This window comes from Haemorhous mexicanus, chromosome 14 (assembly GCF_027477595.1).
Source record: "Haemorhous mexicanus isolate bHaeMex1 chromosome 14, bHaeMex1.pri, whole genome shotgun sequence".
NCBI lineage: Eukaryota > Metazoa > Chordata > Aves > Passeriformes > Fringillidae > Haemorhous > Haemorhous mexicanus.
In genome coordinates, this window is record NC_082354.1 from 2,629,561 (window position 1) to 2,649,814 (window position 20,254).

Here is a 20,254-nt window from a genome sequence, read left to right on the forward strand (position 1 = left end):
TGTCCCAAAGCCAAGGAGATCAGAGTTGTAAAGGAGAGCCAGTCCAAGGCAAAGGGTGAATCAGGCCCTTTAATCTGTTGACTGGATTGTCTGGATGACTTCAGTGTTCTCTGTTGATGCTGAGAACCTGGAGCTGTGCTGGAAGGTCTCCTTCAGGTTCTCACTGTGCAGGCAGTGATTAACAGGGGTTTGGGGATGCCAGACTTGCATTAAGAGCTTCTCCACTTGCTCACCCACAGTCAGGGGTCATTGTCTGTGTGCCTTGTGTTGCTCCCCCAGCTGAGGGGACACTGTGTCTCTCAGAGCCTCGCCACAGCAAGGTCTGCAATGGCCACAGGGTTGAGCTCTGCCCCTGTGAGCTCAAACTGGGACTTGGAGGCAGCCCAGGTCCATGGTCAGGGTGTCTCAGTGGCAGAACCATGGAACCCAGGATGGCTCTGACAGGCTGATTAGCACATGGGCAAAATCTGCATTTCTGGGGCAGCCTCAGTGCTCAGCACAGAATGCCTGCAGTGGGCAACACACAAACACAATTTATTGCTCTTTTGAAAGCACACAGCTGTCACTCAGAGGGGCAGCGGGTGTCCTGGCTGTGGATGGATGGCTGGTGGTGTGGAAGGCACCAGTGCTGGGATGTTCCCTCCTGTCAGCACAGAGCAGGAGTTTCATGGCTGTCACAGAGGAGACCTGGGCTGTGCTGGTGCACTTCTGAGGCTCCACGAGCTCCACAGAGGTGTTCCTGAGGTCCTGTCACACACCAGCTTGGCCCCATCCAGTGTCCAGGGCCCACAACCTGCTCCATGCAGCCTGTCCCCACAGCCAGGAGCAGCAGGCCAGGGCTGGGGCAGGTCAGCAGTGTGTCACTAGTGAGGGGTGTCAGTACATCACCAGCACTAAAACAGGCAGGCTCCAGTTTCAAAAACCCCTTCTGAATATGTGCACTAACTTTGCTTGGATCTGCATGGAAAGCCTCTGACATTTCAGCCAAAGTGAAGATTCCCCTGCGGGACACCACTGCTTGTTTTTGGGCATTGCACATTGTGTCACTGGAGCTGTCCCTGACAGATGTGCCTGTATGGAGGGGGAGGGGAGGTGCCAGGCCCTGGGGGACACAGGACACAACACCTGGAGCTTGCCTGGCATGGTTGGCAGCAGGATGAGGGCGGTGGGAAGGGCAGGGCAGGGCAGGGCAGGGTGGAGCTGCCATGGGGATGGGGTTTGGCTGCGAGCTGTGCTCTGTGCTGCTGTGCATGTGAGGGGCTGGGGCTGGGGCTGTGCCCTAACTGTGCCTTTCTCTCCCCAAGCTGATCAGTGGTGGTTCCATTGTCAGTGCTGAGGCAGTATGGGATCACGTCACCATGGCCAACCGGGAGTTGGCGTTTAAAGCAGGAGACGTCATCAAGGTCCTGGATGCTTCCAACAAGGACTGGTGGTGGGGTCAGATCGACGATGAGGAGGGATGGTTTCCCGCCAGCTTCGTGAGGGTGAGTGATTTTCTGCTTTTTACTGCCCTAAGGAGTCCCTGCCCGTGCTCAGCACATCAGGAACTGAGCTCTCACTCAGTTTTTACTGTGTTTGTTCTCACTGATGCTGATTCCCACTTCTTTGTCTGTTTTCTGTCCAAAAAATGGGCAGCAAAAAGGTTTCTGCTTGCTGCTGCCTCCCCAGCACACAATTGTTTCCCCTCTGGTGCAGCTCTTGTCTCCCCCAGGTCTGGCCAGTGCCAAGAGGGAGAGATCCATGACGGGAGCTGGAGCTGGGCTGCCCAAAAAAGTTCATGCTGTGACTCTGGTCTGGGATAACAAATGGTGTTTGGTATTTTGGGATTTGGGTATTTTGGGATAACAAATTGTGTTTGGTATTTTGAGTCTGACCCTGCAGCCAATGGTGGCAATGAGTCTGGAAAATGGATTTGTGTCAGGTGTGATTGAGGTGAAAGCCTTCTTGCAGAAACACTCTCACCCCTGTCACTAACACATCTCCTCTGGGCTGCAGCTGCAAAGGCTGAACAGAACAATCTCATTTTGTTTGCTTAATTTAAACACTGAAATATTCTGGGCCAGTTTACCCTCTCAGTGCACTGACCAGTGCTGATTTTTTTGTGGTTCTGGGGAAAAGATTTAACAGCCCTTTGGTCTGGTGTCACAAACAAACTGTTTGCAGGAGGTTTAAGAATAGTCTGGAAAACACTGTCCTGTTTTTTAAAAAACACAACAGAAAAACAAATGAGCCAGTGTCTCTAGGGCCCCAGCCCATGGATCATGGTCTTGCCTGAATCCCCCATCTCATCTCTCCCTGCACTTTCCAAAGGCTGGGAGGATGGTTTTAGAAACTGGGGAACAAAGGGGAGGGGAATCAATGAATCTCAGACAAATGTCTGGAACAAATCCTGCATCCTCATCCTTGGTGCTGAGGGTCACAACAGCCTGACCAGGCAGGTTTCTTGCCTGTCCTGTCCAGTATCCCAATGAGAGCAATCCTTCCATCAGCTCTGCAAGAGGCTGGCTTGGCTGTTCCATCTGGGAATCACTTGTTGAGGGCAGGCAGGGACCAGCTGCCCTTTCCCCTCCCAGAGAGGAGCAATGCCTGCCTCTGCTGCCTTAGTGAGAATTAATATTTAAAAACAACACCTCTGGCCCATTTTTTCTGCAGGTCTTGAAGGGAGGCTGGAGGGAAAGATTTGCCCCTTAGGTTTCCAAAGCAGCTGAATAAGGAATGAAAGAACTGCAAGAAGAGCAGGTGATCACTCACATCATGAGCAGGCTGCATTTTTCTCTGTTGTACTTTGAGCCCTGCTTTTTTAAGAGGATGCCAGAAAACTGCCTGATTTAGCCTGTGTGGTTCTAGTTTTACTTGCAAAATAATTGCTTTTCTTTATATCTGTATTTCTCTTCTGCATGCACAGAAGGAAAAGGGAATAATATGTTGCTCAGAATATGAATAGTGTTCAAGTGAGGGATGTCAGACAGACCAGACAGGTATAAAGCCAAATAGGATTAATTTCAGGATATTTCAGACTTCAGGCCTCTTGTAGGTAATGACAGGAGTGCAGGAGAAGATCACTGCACAGTTGGGCTCCTCTCAAAGTCCTTTGAATCACTTCTGAGGACAAAACTGGGCTGGGAACCCAGTTTGCAATGAGCTGTCTGACGCTTCTTGCTCTCCAGCCAGATCATCTGAAAACTTTTGGCAAAGCATTTGGCACTCGTGAAATCTCATAGCAGGGAACTTCACATTTGCAAGTGGAGAGGAAAACAGGAACCTGCTGATTCCCTTGGCCTCCTTTACATGACAGCCAGGGGTGGCAAACAGAAAGGCTCCTTGAATTCCCTGCACACACAGAAATTGTTGTCTCCCTGCTCATACCTGCTCTAATCCTCTTAGTAGCTTGGGGCTTGGATAGAAGGAAGGTGGGGAGAGGAAACCACAGAGGTTTGGGAGCTCAGGAACTTTCAAGGAGAAACTGGATGGATAAAGCAATGTATTTTTTGGGGGGGAAGAGATAGCACAGCATAGGAGAAGTAAAATTTGGATCCAGCAGGGAATGGTGAATGGTTTCTGCAGGGAGCTGCTGCACTCAGGGAGAAGGTCATGGACACCCCTAAGTCAGAAAGGTGGATAAGAACTCCAGAACTAAAGTTCAGACCCAGCAACAAGCTGGGATTAGACAGGTGAAGGTGTCTGTGGTGTATTTTAGTGCCTGTTCTGAGCACACTGGACACCCACAGGGCACAGCTGTGTGGCTGCACGGTGTCTTTGAACATCCTGTCACCTTCCAGTGGTCTGACAGGTTGGGAGGTACAGCTGAGAAAAACCAGCAGGAATTTCAAACAAGATTTCACATTCTTGTGGTGGAAATGCCACTTTTTTCCCCTCTGTGGATGGCAGAGCCTTGGGCTGTCTGAACATCGTGGACTACAGATGAGTTTTTGCATAACCAGCACATTGACAGTGGCTCAGAAAAACAGGCTCAGTGTTGGGAGGGAGGGATTTTCAGCACAGAATAACAGTCCAGGGCTGCCCATGGACCCATTGCTGTACCTTGAGGTCTCCTTCAGAAAGCACAGCAATCCTCAAAACAAAGTTTTGATTGCAGAGCTCCTCATCAAGGCTCCAAAACAGCCCAGGTGAGACACTCCAAACACAGGAAATCAAATGGCTTAATGTTTGGACTCTGACATATTTCCACTGCAAGAGAAATACAAAGAGCAAAGCTTATGGATGCTGTGCAGTGGAATCTCTCCTCAGAGACATGGCAGAGTGCCCCTGTCCTGGGCAGAGAGGGGGATTTATTCCTGTGTAAAGCTCACTAGAGTCTCTTTGGATACCAGACTGAGCTTGCAGAATATATTTCTTCTCACCTCAGCAATGCTGAGTCTCCCTTCCTTATGTTACTAAGCCAAAGTAAAGAGCAAAACTGGGGCTGAGGAGCTTTTACTGCAGCTTCTTGTAGTGCCTGGTGACTGAAGAAGGGAAGAAATGGTCCTGCCAAGGAGCAAGGAGGGGCTATAAAATCCTCATGGTCTCATCTTCCAGGAGAAGGTGCAGGGGTGGAGAGGTGCAGGGGTGGCAGTGCTCCATGTTCTCTCTCACCACTGCCTTGGTTCCCCCAAGTGTTGTAATTTTAGATTGATTTTCCTGCTGAAAAGCTGCCTTTGACCCACTTTATTTTCTGCTGCTAAAGGAGAAGTGCTGGATAAATTGGAGTGAGCTTTTAAGGCACTGTGGAGAAGGAGACTCTGAACCCAGAGCCCGGTCCCAGTGCCTGGCAGCTCATGCCTTTACTGGGCAGCTGGGTTTAGCTTTTGGCTGTGCCTGCTCTGTATTGCTCTGTATTGTAATTCCCCATTTTGCTGCCCCATCTGCTTCTTTTTGCCTGTAAAATCTGATTGTATCTTGCTGAGCTCATCACTCACCTGCTTTCCCCCTCTGCAGCCCTTGCATTAGCACTCCCTCAGAGCCAGGGGCATCAGATTTCCCAAAGAAAGAGGATGGAGCTGCAGTCAGAGCCTTCTAAAGGAGATTTGATTCTCCTGTGGCAAATCCAGCTCACAAATAGCTGTGCTGGAGGCAGGGCCCAGCACGGGCAGCACTGCTGGGGACAGGCTGAGCTGCAGAGTTTGGGGTTCCTAAAGGCAAGGAGCAGCCCAGGGCTCCCTGTGCCACCTGCAGCCCAGACAGGGCCCCCAAAGGGTCCCACACTGGCACTGTGTCCTTGCCTGGAAAAGCTGGTTTGGAGGGGCAAGGACAGAGTTTTGAGGCCTTCCTTTGAGTCAGGCAAAGCAGGCAGGAGTCTCCACAGCCCCTCCAGACACAAATCTGCAGAGCCCCTTCCCTGGGCCTGCCCTTCCTCAGCCTGGCCGGGCTCTGAGTGAGCTCTGAGCTGCTGCTCTCCCCACCTGTGTGCCAGCAGGGCTTGGGCTTTGGGAAATGGGGGGCTGAGCCCTAATTCCCAGGGTTCGGATGGATGGATGGATGGATGGATGGATGGATGGATGGATGGATGGATGGATGGATGGATGGATGGAGCACATGCAGTTTGCTGCAGTGTCCAAGCAGCTTTTGGTCCCTGCTGGAGCTGCAGCCCCTAGGAATGTGCATTTGGGTTGCAGGGAGCAGGGAGGGAGCACAGGGCCTGTTCTCTGGAGCTGTTCTTGTTCACCTCTCAGGGATACAGAGCCTGAAGCTGTCCCTACAGGATCCCCTGCTTTTTCCTTTCCCAGAAATGGATAAAGGGTTTTTCTCATCTTGGGTAAAGGGAATTTCTGAGGCTGGGAATGAGAATTTTAGAGAGGAGAGGAAGAGCTGAAGAGGCTTTGCTAAAGCTGGGTGTAGTGGAGGGAGGAAAGAGAAGAGAACCTGTGGGCTGGAAGGTGTGGAGGTCACTGAGGCTGGGGCCAGATTACTGAGGGAAAAATTCAGGCTGGGAAGGAAATGAGTGGTAGGACCAGGGGAGGGGAAAGCACCTTGCTTCAGCTGCCTTTCCTTCTGCTGCCAAATGTCCTGTTCTTCATCCTGGAAGAGGATACAGGAGATGCTCTGTGCTCCCCAACAAACTGCATCCCAGCCAGATTCCCTGCTGGGCAGGGGCCAGGCTGGCAGGGACAGCTCCGTGGGACACACAGCTCTTCAGGCAGCTCCTCACTCCTCCTGGAGGCTGGCAAGGGGGAACTCCTCGGCAGAGCCCAGGACAGGCTGAGCCTGGAGGCTGCTGCTGCTTTACTTGTGCAGAGCTCTGCACCACGGGCCCTCCTGGGCTGCAGATGGGCAACAGACCTCCTTCATCCAGAGGAGGGGTGGGGCAGGATGGACAGGGGTCAGGATGGACAGGGCTGGGGGTGGACAGGGCTGGGGGTGGACAGGGGTCAGGATGGACAGGGGCCAGGGATGGACAGGGGCCAGGGATGGACAGGGGCCAGGGATGGACAGGGGTCAGGATGGACAGGGCTGGGGATGGACAGGGGTCAGGATGGACAGGGGTCAGGATGGACAGGGGTCAGGGATGGACAGGGCTGGGGATGGACAGGGGTCAGGGATGGACAGGGGTCAGGGATAGACAGGGGTCAGGGATGGACAGGGCTGGGGATGGACGGGGGTCAGGGATGGACAGGGGTCAGGGATGGACAGGGCTGGGGATGGACGGGGGTCAGGGATGGACAGGGGTCAGGGATGGACAGGGGCCAGGGATGGACAGGGGTCAGGATGGACAGGGGTCAGGATGGACAGGGGCCAGGGATGGACAGGGGTCAGGGATGGACAGGGGTCAGGGATGGACAGGGGCCAGGGATGGACAGGGGTCAGGATGGACAGAGCTGGGGATGGACAGGGGTCAGGATGGACAGGGGCCAGGGATGGACAGGGGTCAGGGATGGACAGGGGTCAGGGATGGACAGGGGTCAGGGATGGACAGGGCTGGGGGTGGACAGGGGCCAGGATGGACAGGGGTCAGGGATGGACAGGGGTCAGGGATGGACAGGGGTCAGGGATGGACAGGGGTCAGGATGGACAGGGGTCAGGGATAGACAGGGGTCAGGATGGACAGGGGCCAGGGATGGACAGGGGTCAGGGATGGACAGGGGTCAGGGATGGACAGGGGCCAGGGATGGACAGGGGTCAGGGATGGACAGGGGTCAGGATGGACAGGGGTCAGGGATGGACAGGGGTCAGGATGGACAGGGGTCAGGATGGACAGAGCTGGGGATGGACAGGGGTCAGGATGGACAGGGGCCAGGGATGGACAGGGGTCAGGGATGGACAGGGGTCAGGGATGGACAGGGGTCAGGGATGGACAGGGCTGGGGGTGGACAGGGGCCAGGATGGACAGGGGTCAGGGATGGACAGGGGTCAGGGATGGACAGGGGTCAGGGATGGACAGGGGTCAGGATGGACAGGGGTCAGGGATAGACAGGGGTCAGGATGGACAGGGGCCAGGGATGGACAGGGGTCAGGGATGGACAGGGGTCAGGGATGGACAGGGGCCAGGGATGGACAGGGGTCAGGGATGGACAGGGGTCAGGATGGACAGGGGTCAGGGATGGACAGGGGTCAGGATGGACAGGGGTCAGGATGGACAGAGCTGGGGATGGACAGGGGTCAGGATGGACAGAGCTGGGGATGGACAGGGGTCAGGATGGACAGGGGTCAGGATGGACAGGGGTCAGGATGGACAGAGCTGGGGATGGACAGGGGTCAGGGATGGACAGGGGCCAGGGATGGACAGGGGTCAGGATGGACAGGGCTGGGGATGGACAGGGCTGGGGATGGACAGGGGTCAGGATGGACAGGGGTCAGGATGGACAGAGCTGGGGATGGACAGGGGTCAGGGATGGACAGGGGCCAGGGATGGACAGGGGTCAGGGATGGACAGGGGTCAGGATGGACAGGGGTCAGGATGGACAGAGCTGGGGATGGACAGGGGTCAGGATGTGACACTGCACGGGGGTGTGACACTGCACAGGGTGTGACACTGCACAGGGTGGGGATGGGCACTGTATCCCCTGGCACTGCCCACACCTGTCCTGTACAGTGCAGATTCTCTGGATGGCAGCAGCTCTCTGAAGGATGTGTGTGTGTCATTAATCTGCCACATCAGTTAATTGGGAGTGAGGATCCAGAATGGCACATTATCTCTGGATTTCTCCTTGTGAATATCCAGTGGCAGCAGGCTAATCATCCAGCTGGCTGGTAACATGTTTGCCTTGTTGTGGTTTCTGATCATTATGAGGTGGTCAGGCCTCGGTGCCTGTTGAAGGAAAAAGTCCTCTCCATCCAGTGCCTGCCCTGAGCAGGGCAAATCTGCAATAATTGCAGGTCAGTGGTGCTGGCCCAGTGCCATTTGGGTAAAGCTGCAAGCTGATAAATTGTATTGACAGAAGTTTTGTATCATAGAATCACAGACTGGTTTGGGCTGGGGGGGACCTTAAAGCCCACCCAGTGCCACCCCTGCCATGGCAGGGACACCTTCCCCTGTTCCAGGCTGCTCCCAGCCCTGTCCAGCCTGGCCTTGGGCACTGCCAGGGATCCAGGGGCAGCCCCAGCTGCTCTGGGCACCCTGTGCCAGGGCCTGCCCACCTTCACAGGGAACAATTCCCAATTCCCAACATCCCATCCATCCCTGCCCTCTGGCAGCGGGAGCCATTCCCTGGGTCCTGTCCCTCCATCCCTTATCCCCAGTCCCTCTCCAGCTCTCCTGGAGCCCCTTCAGGCCCTGGCAGGGCTCTGAGCTCTGTAACACCTTGTCCCAGGTCACTGAATGTGTCAGGCTCTGCCCTCAGGGAAGCTCTGCTGGCTCTCTCCAGTCACCTCCTAGCCTTCCATGAGCCTGAACACATGTTCCAGGAATCTGCTCCGTGCTCTTGCTGGGCACTGGGGTGAGCCTGCCTGGCCTGTGGCTCCCTGGCTCTTCCTTTTTTCCCTTTCCAAAAGGATGTCAGTCATGGAGAACAGGAGTTAGCACAATGCAGCCATCAGCTCTCCCTGGCTCCCAGAAGAGGTCCTTAGGGAAAAAGGCCTTTTTTATATGATTATTTTACTTTTATCTGCCTCTCCAAGCTCTTGCATTACAAAAGAGCTGGTCATGACTTCCCAATTAGGGTTGAATTTTGGAATAGGACTGGGAGCCTCACTGTAAGTCTGTTCCTCTCCACATGGAGGGGCCTTTCCATGGGAAGCATCACGTAGGACCAGCATTATGCAACTTGATGTTTTTTCCCTATAGTTTTTACTGATTTCTTTTAATGAATTCTTGATACAAAGTGCTCAGAATGGCTCTCAGGGCTTGGTGGTTTGCTTGCTGGGTGGTTTTCATGGCCTGGGGGAAGCCCTCCCATTGCTGTTTGATTTTACAGCCCCTGATGTTGTCCATTGCAGAGGTGTTTAAAGAAACCCTGGATTTATTATTGTAGGGTTCCCTGGAGATCCCCACAGGGATGGCAGCCACCCATCCCGAGCTGGGAGTGCTGGAGAGGTGAGATGAAGCTGGGAGACAACAAGAGTTCTGAAGTTTCTTTTCTAAGAATGGAGATACTTGCTCTGAGAGGGAGGGGCAGCTGTGCCTGTGTGCCCCCTTGGAGAGATGGGAGAGACAGACCTTCTTCCAGGAGTGTGAGCTCAGCTGTTCCCCACAGCAAGGAGGGAAATTCAGGCATTTTGGGAGCCCCATGTATGTGGAACAGAGGGATCACCCTGTCAGAGGTGCTGGGTTAAAACAGGAGCATTTGCAGCTGTGTCCAGATCACTCAGTGTGACACTGCAGGAGTTTTTGGGCAAGGCCAGCATCTCCCCAGTGTGGCTGGGCCACCTTGCTGTCACCTGCAGCCCCATCACTGTCAGTGAGGCACAAGGATCCAGCCTGGGCTGGTGGCACTGGGACAGGGGGCCCAGTTAACCCTTGAAGTGCCACCTTCCCTTGGCCCAGCACGGCCCAGCTCCCCGCCAGTGCTGAGAGCTGGAGGTGCAAAGCCAGCCCCGTATGTGTCTCACCAGTGCTGCTCCTGGGTGAGAACAAGAGTCTGGTGATGCACTTCAGCCCATATTTCAACAGCTCCATCAGTCTTTCCATGGTTAGCCCTGGGTGTGGGTGAGGAAACCTCCTCCAGCTGCAGGGACTGGCCCAAGGTCAGTGCCAGAGCTGCCACTGCACCTCAGCTTTTATTAGTCATGGTCCCAACTTCAAATGATGCTCTGGAAGAAGGATCCTTGCTGGAATTTCAGGCAACTTCAGAGGTTTAGATGGAAACAGGAGTGTTTGAACAACACAGTGGGATTCATCCTTCCAGCAGCAGAGGCTGGAGGGTGCAGGGTGGAAACACCTTCAGCTTCCTCTGCAGCTGATAAAACTGTTGCATTTGTTTTTAATCTAAGGCAGAAGTCATCTAGACTAGAACTGTATTTTTTATTCCCTTTGGGAACATGGATTCTAGCAGGAAGGAGCAAGAATTTCATTAAGGAGGAAAGCAGGACTCCTGAGATTCACAGATGAGGAAGGAGGGGGAGTGTTCCTGCTGTGCACAAAAGGCAGCCTGAATTTGAGGAATCATGGAAGTTTGTAAGTTTGCTATCTGCCTTGGAGTTTCAAAGCCTTTAAGATTCATGACTCAGGCTTACACACACATGCTTTGTAATGATTAGATCTTTCTGGGTTTTTTTTAAGTGAAAATCAAAATTTTTCTCATGATCACCTGACTCTAGGAGGTAGAGCTTTAAAAATGTGCTCTGCTGCCAAACTGGCAGGAATGTCCTCAAACTTGGAAACAGGATGTTCCTGTTGGGTTTGGGAAGGCTGCAGAATCCCTTTCTGTAGGAGAGGAAAAGCAGGGTGGGAAGTTATTTTAAATTTCAACCAACAGGGTGTAATCCCCACACTGGTCCTGCTGGATTTTCCACATCTGTTTGTTGGAATGCCAGTGAGGCTGCCACCAGGACATGTCCCTTGCAGGACTCCCTGTGCCATTCAGGCCTTCCCAGGACCCATTTTCCCTTCTCAAGGTGTCCCCAGGTTTTTCCAGCACTGAAACTGGTGGCACTGCTGTCAGTAGTTGGCCCTGAGGCTCTTACCCCAACAGGGACATTGCTCAGCAGCAACAATTGTTTCATTTATTTATTTAATTTTAATTTCCTTTTTATTTATTTTTCAGCAGAAACCACTGCTCACATTCATGGGGTGTTGCTCAGTGGACCCCAGACCTCTCCCAGAGGAGGGTGGGTTTGCTGAAAGAGACACTTTTCTAGCCAGATTTTGGGTTGTTTTTCTGAACAAGAGACATTTGTTTCCGTGTGCAGGAGAGGTTTTCCATGCTGGATTCCACTGTATTTGGTGGGATTGGATCACCAGCTCCCTACTTTCCCTCACAGTGACCTCAGCCAGGCCTCCCAGTGCTGATAGAAATCCTACAAACCCCCTTTTTGATCCCCCAGATTTGCAGCATCATTATCATCCTGTGTAGAAGAGATTGGTTTGGGTTTTTTGGTGTTTGGTTTTTTTTCTTGGCCTTTCCAACTCCCTGTGGGAGGGCAGAACGTGGGAGCTGCAAGAGGTGGTTTAGCAGAGCAGCTGCTGGTTGGGAATGCAGGGAAAGAGCAGGGGCAGGTTTGGAGGTTTTCACTTTCCCAATTTACAGGAACACTGCCCTTTACAATCTGTGCAAAGCCCAGTTTAAACTGAATAATGGGGAAGCAGGAAACACTATTAACATTGAAAGGAAACCTGAAGATCAGGTTAATGATGCTGCCTGGTTTGCTTGTACTCTGTGTGTGGACAGTTCCACTGCTCACAGGAAAATGTATTTTTAGTTTGAAAGTCCCCAGGATTTGGGGACTTCAAACACTGAGGAGAGAAATTGCCTCATTTCCATCACAGCTGAGGTGGTCTGTGAAAGACAGGGGTATTTCTGTCAGCTCTAAGTTGTATTTAATGTTTGTTTGCAAACTACCCTGAGCCCAGTTGGAGTCAGAGTTATCTGAAGCAAGATTTGTGGGAAAAGGTAACAGAAGGAGCCCTTGATCTGTATGGTGTGTGCAGAGCACGGGGTGGTTCAGACACACAGGAGAGGTGGAATTTGCAATTTCTGTGGATGCTTTTTATTTGAGATTGGAAGGCAGCTTCAGATCCTTTTCCACTGCTTTGTGTAATTTTCAGTGCCCAGTGCAGCTGTCCCAAGCTGCCCTCAGGCCCCAGGTTTAGGAGACTTGCTCTGGGGTGTCCATTCCATGTGCTTTGGGGGTGCCATGGTTTGGGGATCCCGGTGCTGGGGTGCTGAGATGTGGGCTTTACCTGAGCCAGGAAGGCTGTCCCTCTGAGCTGATGAGGAAAGCTGCTGAGAAATGGAATCAGGGCTCCTTCAGAGCCCCTGGCCTGGGAGGTCACAGAGCTGCAGAAATGCAGCCCAGAGCTGATGTGCACTTCAGATCTCTGGACCAGCCACATCTCCACCTGGAATCAGTCCCCTGGGAAGGGCTTACCCCTGCTCCCAGAGGATCCTGTGTTCAGAGGGACGCCAGCTGGGGGTGGCAGGAGCTGGGACCGTGTGCCTGCCACCAGCACTGCAGTTTTCCTCAGGCTGCCCCGTCTCACTCGTGTCCCTCTCGCTCAAGAGCTCTTGGCAGCATTCACTCATTCATTCACCCTGTCACAGGGGATTTCACTTCTGGGGTCAAAGCAGCCAGCACTGCAATCCCCAGGAGGTGGGGAGTGTGTGGGGAGCGTTTGGGGCTGCTTGCACCAGTATGGAACCAGTTCCACAGGGGGGGCTGGGAGCTGTGTGCACACCCCGTGGGCTGAGGAGGGGGGGGGTCCAACATCTCCCAGAGCCCTGCAGCCCTGAGCCAGCCCGAGCTGCTGTGGCAGTAATCCCTGTGCTTGCCTCTGCCCTCAGCTATGGGTGAACCAGGAGGATGGCGTGGAGGAGGGAACCAGCGAGGTGCAGAACGGGCACCTGGACCCCAGCGCCGACTGCCTGTGCCTGGGCAGGACCGTGCAGAACCGCGACCAGATGAGAGCCAACGTCATCAACGAGATCATGAGCACCGAGCGCCACTACATCAAACACCTCAAGGACATCTGTGAGGTACCTGGGGCTGGGACACCTGGGGGCTGGCCTGGCTCTGTCCCCACTACATCAAACACCTCAAGGACATCTGTGAGGTACCTGGGGCTGGGACACCTGGGGCTGGCCTGGGTCTGTCCCCACTACATCAAACACCTCAAGGACATCTGTGAGGTACCTGCCTGGGGCACCTGGGGGCTGGCCTGGCTCTGTCCCCACTACATCAAACACCTCAAGGACATCTGTGAGGTACCTGCCTGGGGCACCTGGGGCTGGCCTGGGTCTGTCCCCACTACATCAAACACCTCAGGGACATCTGTGAGGTACCTGCCTGGGGCACCTGGGGCTGGCCTGGGTCTGTCCCCACTACATCAAACACCTCAAGGACATCTGTGAGGTACCTGGGGCTGGGACACCTGGGGCTGGCCTGGGTCTGTCCCCACTACATCAAACACCTCAAGGACATCTGTGAGGTACCTGCCTGGGGCACCTGGGGCTGGCCTGGGTCTGTCCCCACTACATCAAACACCTCAAGGACATCTGTGAGGTACCTGGGGCTGCGACACCTGGGGGCTGGCCTGGCTCTGTCCCCACTACATCAAACACCTCAGGGACATCTGTGAGGTACCTGGGCTGGGGCACCTGGGGGCTGGCCTGGGTCTGTCCCCACTACATCAAACACCTCAAGGACATCTGTGAGGTACCTGGGGCTGGCACACCTGGGGCTGGCCTGGCTCTGTCCCCACTACATCAGACACCTCAGGGACATCTGTGAGGTACCTGGGGCTGGGGCACCTGGGGCTGGCCTGGGTCTGTCCCCACTACATCAAACACCTCAGGGACATCTGTGAGGTACCTGGGCTGGGACACCTGGGGGCTGGCCTGGGTCTGTCCCCACTACATCAAACACCTCAGGGACATCTGTGAGGTACCTGGGGCTGGCACACCTGGGGGCTGGCCTGGGTCTGTCCCCACTACATCAAACACCTCAAGGACATCTGTGAGGTACCTGCCTGAGGCACCTGGGGCTGGCCTGGGTCTGTCCCCACTACATCAAACACCTCAAGGACATCTGTGAGGTACCTGGGCTGGGACACCTGGGGCTGGCCTGGGTCTGTCCCCACTACATCAAACACCTCAAGGACATCTGTGAGGTACCTGGGCTGGGACACCTGCCCATGGTGGGCGGCTGGCAAGGGTTGAACCTGTGTTTGTCCCTGGGTGATTTGGGAACAAGCTGAAGTGTCTGAGGACTGTGTCTAATGGAGGAGCAGCATCTGTCAATATGTATTGACAGTTCTGAGAATTTCCTGCTGGATCTGATAATTCCTTTAGTTTGTATTAACCAAAAGTGCAATTTCCTGACCTTTATTCCATAGCTCTTTGACTAAAACATGATGAGGTTGAGATCCTTCAAGCAGCCCTCTTAATTAAAACCCAATGCCATCTACTTTTGAACTTGTGATTGAGGAAATTAGGTTGTAATTAAACCAATCAGTTACCCATGTCATCTGTGCCTTTCATGTCGGGTTCACAATTTCCCCTGGCTCAGGATGGCCCCCATTTGCCTTTTTTATGGTGAGACTGAGGGCAAAATGTTTCCACCATGGGAAATGAAGAAGGGAACCAGCAAGCAATGGACTTCAGTGACTGACCCCACAAATTCCCAACTTGGTTCTTGTTCATTAGGTTACAATTAACCTCTACAACCCCTTAAGTTCAGGATTAGTGCCCTGAGCTGAGCCCAAAGTGCAGAGCCTGTGGTGCTGGGTGTCTGGGAGGGGGAACACGTGGCTGTGCCAGAGTTGGGCACTGTGTGTGGAGATGTCCTTATCACTGAGAGGCAGAAGTTTGTAAGCCCTGAAATCAAAGTCTGGGGATGGCTTTCAGCTCATCCCTCACAATGTTTAGGATTTAGTGAGCCTGTGCCCAGTCTCAATGTGGTGAAGCCCCTTGGAGATGGTGCTTAGAGGAATGTGTTCCTCCCTTCATCCTTGCTGCTTTTCTCCCAGCAAAGCACAGCAGCCATCCAAAAAGCATCTATGACACTTTTCAAATATGGAAGAGCCTGGGGATTTCAATTTGGAAACAAATGAGCCTAATTTCAATGTGCTATTTTGGTCAGAGAGCTTTGCATTGGAGAAGGGGAGACTGCAGACGCTTCTCCACATTTTGTTTCTTTTCCTGCATTTGCACTTTTCTGTTGGAAACGAAAACAAAAGAAACTAAAATAAACCTTAACTTGCATCTCCAGCCATGTCACCATGTTTCTGCCAATTGGGATTCTCAGGAGGTGCAGACAGGTTCAGCTGCAGTGGGGGAGCACTGATTTACTGCCCCTAATGATGTATCCCAGACAGGAGAGATCCAGAAAGCTCTCTCTTTGCTCTGAGTGATGCAGACTGGAATTGAAGGGATAAATCTTACCTGCAGGTAGAGCACTAGGAAGTGATTCAGCTAAGCAGGGAGGAGGGCTGAAATGGGCATTCTCCTCTGTGCAACGATGGGCTGTGCCTTGCTGGAGAGGGGCTCATTATGCTCACTTTAATCCCAGCAATCCCTTTGCTGGGGAAGGCTCCTGGAGCTCTGTCAGCCGGGGGGCTGGAACAGCGGGGTGTGAGCAGGGCTGGGCTGGGAGAGCTGGGCTGGGCTGGGAGAGATGGGCTGGGCTGGGAGAGCTGGGCTGGGCTGGGAGAGATGGGCTGGGCTGGGAGAGATGGGCTGGGCTGGGAGAGATGGGCTGGGCTGGGAGAGATGGGCTGGGCTGGGGTCCCTGTCCCCTGGTGGGCTGGACAGGGCTGTTGTTTGTGCCACAGCACGAGCAGGCAGCAGACAGCCCCGATGAGCTGCTCTGACAGTGGCACATCCCCCTCTTCCCAGGGCTCTTTGGTTTAGGGAGTTTTAGGTGTAGGACAAATGATGAGGTGTGAGAGGGGATGGCAGAGCAGCTCTGGCTGGGCTGAGCCTGGTTTAGTGCTGAGTTTAGCAGTGTGTGGTTATTGTTTCTGAGCTGCAGTGAATAACAAATCCTGATACCAGTGAGGCACCTGAGGATGGAGGTTGCTCCTGGAGGGTGGTGATGAAGAGCCCTCCCATTGCTCTCCTCTGCTTCAGGATGCATTTCCACTCCCTGCTCCTGTGTCACTGCACACCCTGTTACTGCTCCCAACACCCATGGCACGAGTCTGGCCAGGCAGGGAGCTCAGGAGCTGGCCAGCACCAGGATGAAAATCCCCTGTACCAGCCAAGGCCTGTGGGAAGCAGGTGGATTAGAGGGAATTCCTCACCACAGCAAAGCCCCACTGCTCCCATGGCTTGCTGTGGACCAGTGTCCCAGTCCTGGCTGCCTGGGACCAGCTCTGCCTCTGCTTTGTCTTTCCAGTTGAAACAGTCTGAGCTTTGCTCTTGTGCTGGTTCTGGTTGGGTGCCCTTTGGCACCAGCCTCACCTGTGCTGGGAGCCCTGCACTGAGAGCCCTGGGGTGCAGCCCAAGTGCTGCTGGGCCTGGCCTGGGGATGGCTCCAGGGCAGTGTAAAGAGCCCCAGACTGGCTCAGAGAGGAAAAAATGCAGAATATCATCACAGCTGCCTTTGAAGTTACAGCCTGCAGCCTCTTCCTTCTCTCCTTCCCCCTGCTGCCAGCCAGACAAGGATGGATGGATGGATGGATAGATGTATGATGGATGGATGATGGATGGATGGATGGATGGATGATGGATGGATGGATGGATGGATGATGGATGGATGGATGATGGATGGATGGTGGATGGATGGATGGATGATGGATGGATGATGGATGGATGGATGGATGGATGGATGGATGGATGGATGATGGATGGATGGATGATGGATGGATGATGGATGGATGGATGGATGATGGATAGATGGATGGATGATGGATGGATGGATGGATGGATGGATGGATGGATGATGGATGGATGGTGGATGGATGATGGATGGATGGATGATGGATGGATGGATGGATGATGGATGGATGGATGGATGGATGGATGGATGATGGATGGATGGATGATGGATGGATGGTGGATGGATGATGGATGGATGGATGGATGATGGATAGATGGATGGATGATGGATGGATGGATGATGGATGGATGGATGGTGGATGGATGGATAGATGTATAGATGGATGGATGATGGATGATGGATGGATGGATGGATGGATGGAGGGAGGATGGATGGATGGATGGATGGATAGATAGATGGATAGATGGATATATGATGGATGGATGGATGATGGATGGACAGACTGACCACCTCTCCTGGCTGTTTCTAAGCCCACTGTGGGGTGAAGAAAACTTAGCACTTAACCTTCTGCAAATCCTGCCCAACTCTGGCCTATACTTCAGGGACTACATGGAAAAGTACTTTAAAGACAGACAGTTTGGCAGCTATTTTTAGGTATTCATTGAGCAAAACACCCTCCAACATCTGCTCATCAGTCAGCTCTCCCTTCTCTGAGCAAACCTGACGGGATGAGCAGAAGGAAGATGACATTGTTTTATGTAACAGAAGTAAATTTACTGGAAAAACTCTGCAGCAGCCTCCTCTGCTGTGTGTTGTGGAGGAATCTTCAGTCTCCTTTTCCTGTCTTGTGCTGGAAACCACCTTCAAACACACAGAGAGGATGAGGCTTGGGAACTCCTCACATTCCTTTATTCTCCCTGTGCTTTCAGAGGTGCCTGCACAGAAATGTGCTGCTTCAGCTCCTCCAGACACGTGATTCCAGAGAAATGAAGAAGCAGCACAGGGAGGATGGGAATAGTGAGGATGGGAATTGCAGCCAATGGCAGCCCTGAGGCTGGGAGACATTCTTGTGTTCTTGGGAGGGGAGGGATGTCACAGAGCACAGTGAGGGTACACTGCCCTATGGGCACAGGGAGGGATTTTCCCTGGCTTTTTCCCGGCTTTTTCCCTGTTTTTTTTCCCAGGCTGTTCTGAGATCATCAGGTAAACAGGAAAATCTGCATGGAGAGATGCTCTGTGTCATTTCTCCCCAGTCTGGATTTTGGTTTGCCCTGTGACCATCCCACAGCGTGGGAAGCAGCCTGCTCCCATTCCTCGTGGCCTTGGAAAATCAGAGGGGGAAACCCAGGGAAATGAGTCATCAAGGAGCTCCTGGGGGAAGAGAGACCTAGATTAGGAAGTGTAGAAGGTGTTCCATAACCCAAACTTCTCAGCTGAAAAGCCAGGAAATTCAGGGTGACGGCATCCTCTGAGCTGAGCTGCACATGGCAGAGGTTGGGTCCAGGCCAGGTCGGCCAGAGTTGCATTTCTCATTCATGTTTGAAGTTGTCCCTGCCAGGAACCACATGGTGTGGCTGAAGGACAGTTCATTGCAGGGTTCCAGTGTTCATTGTGGCCCAGCAGCTGCATGTCACCAGCTGGCAGTGTGACTAAGCATCCCAAGTTCCCAAATTTAGCCATTCCACTGGAGCTGCTGGCGTTTTCTTCCCTTCATTTTTTCCCCTTCCTATATAATAAAGGCAAGCAAAGTAAGCACAGTCACCTCCTGATGATCCCTGTGTTGTTTCTTTCTTGTCAGGATGCTGCAAAATAGACCAGGCCAGTTGCAAGATCTGAGATCTGGCCTTGCAAAGTTTCTAGTCTAAATCATTCTGGTTGGACTTAATGATCCTTAAAGTCTTTTCCAGTGTTAACAATTCTGTGATTCAGGGATGATCAGGCTGACAGGTGAAGTGTGGGAGGATGAGGGGATTTGCTCAGAACCTTCCCACCCCTCCAGCACACCAGCTGCAAATTTGTTGGGGGTGCACTTTATCCCCTCCAGGTGCACTCCAACCATCCAGGTGGTTGCTAAAGATACTAAACAGAACTTGCTGATGGTATTAAACAGCTTCCTTGTCCTGATTACTGAGCTGAAAGGAGAAATCAGAGCAGGCTCAAACAGCCTCTCACAGCTTTCTGTGGAGGCTGAGCCGCTGGAAGGATGGAGAAGCAGCAGTGCTTGTAGGAGACCTGGGTAGGAGGTGTTGGGGGCAGTGGGGTTTGCAGGAGCACTGAGCACCCCTCCTTGGGGCTGTCCCCTGGCTCTTGCTGCTCTCTACAAATCCTTCTTGCTCACTCTCACAGGGTTACTTAAAGCAGTGCCGGAAGAGGAGGGACATGTTCAGTGACGAGCAGCTGAAAATCATCTTTGGAAACATTGAAGACATCTACAGATTTCAGATGGGCTTCGTGCGGGACCTGGAGAAGCAGTACAACAACGAGGACCCCCATCTCAGCGAGATCGGGCCCTGCTTCCTGGAACACGTGAGTGCATGGCCACTGTCCCTCCAGGCCTGGGCTGGGAGGGAGGGAAAGCCCCAAAGGCAGGAACCTCTTCTGTTAACAGATCAGGGACTGCTCCCTGGGTCTCCGTGTGCTGTGGGAGATACAGAGGAGGGAGAGCTTGGATAAGCAGTTGGATAACCCCCAGTACATCTGAGTCACATGGATAAGAAGATCCTGGAGGATTTTGCCTAGCCCATCCTGCTGTTCCATAAACCACCTCCTGCAAGAGCTGATAAACTGGCCAGTGTTGTAAATATGGCAGAAAGTGTCCAACAAATGCCAGCCCTGGAGCTGCAGGCTTTCCTGGAGGGAGAGGGGAGCAGGGTATCAGAGCTCACAGGTGCTGCAGCTCCTGTGCTGTGTCAGGGCAGCAGTTCACTGCTGATCAGGGAAACTCCTGATTAACTTTCCTGAAACTTCAGCAGGACATCCCTTAAGAGTTTCACAGCATCTTTTAAACATCCCTGGGTCTCTCATTGGGGTTTCCTCTGAGAAGGTGCATGAGGTGTTAACATGGCTGGTTCTTATCAGAGCCTGCAAAAAGCAGCATCACATTCCACCTCTGTGCTGGGAAGATGTAGGAGATCTTGCTGAGAATCAGTAACTCAGATGTCATGACTTGAGGCTGTGCTGTCAATTCATTGATAGTGACAATAGCAAGAATTGCTGCTGCGATTCAGAGGAAGATCTGACACTTGCCTGTCACCAGACAGGGGCTGAGAGCTGGCTGATAAACTCCTGATAAATTGTCCCTGCTTAGCCATTTGGGAAACTGAGGGGTGAGGATGTTTAGATCCTGTTTAGAGATCTCCAAAGCATCTTGTTCCTCATTTTCTTCAGGAAGAGAGAGCTGTCAGTGCATGGCTGGGTCAGCTGTGGGGATGGGAAGGACACTGGA

General features: G+C 53.1%; 1 protein-coding gene across 2 annotated transcripts in view; it reads left to right on the forward strand.

Moving 5' to 3' along the window:
* The window catches only part of ARHGEF9 (Cdc42 guanine nucleotide exchange factor 9), a 202,913-nt gene that overhangs the window by 137,922 nt on the left and 44,737 nt on the right, over window positions 1-20,254 (forward strand). For both annotated transcript variants that reach the window (XM_059858909.1, XM_059858908.1), the window contains exons 5-7: window positions 1,305-1,484; window positions 12,873-13,064; window positions 19,156-19,335. In XM_059858909.1, the coding sequence (XP_059714892.1) occupies window positions 1,305-1,484; window positions 12,873-13,064; window positions 19,156-19,335 (552 nt within the window). The remainder of the gene's footprint in view (window positions 1-1,304; window positions 1,485-12,872; window positions 13,065-19,155; window positions 19,336-20,254) is intronic.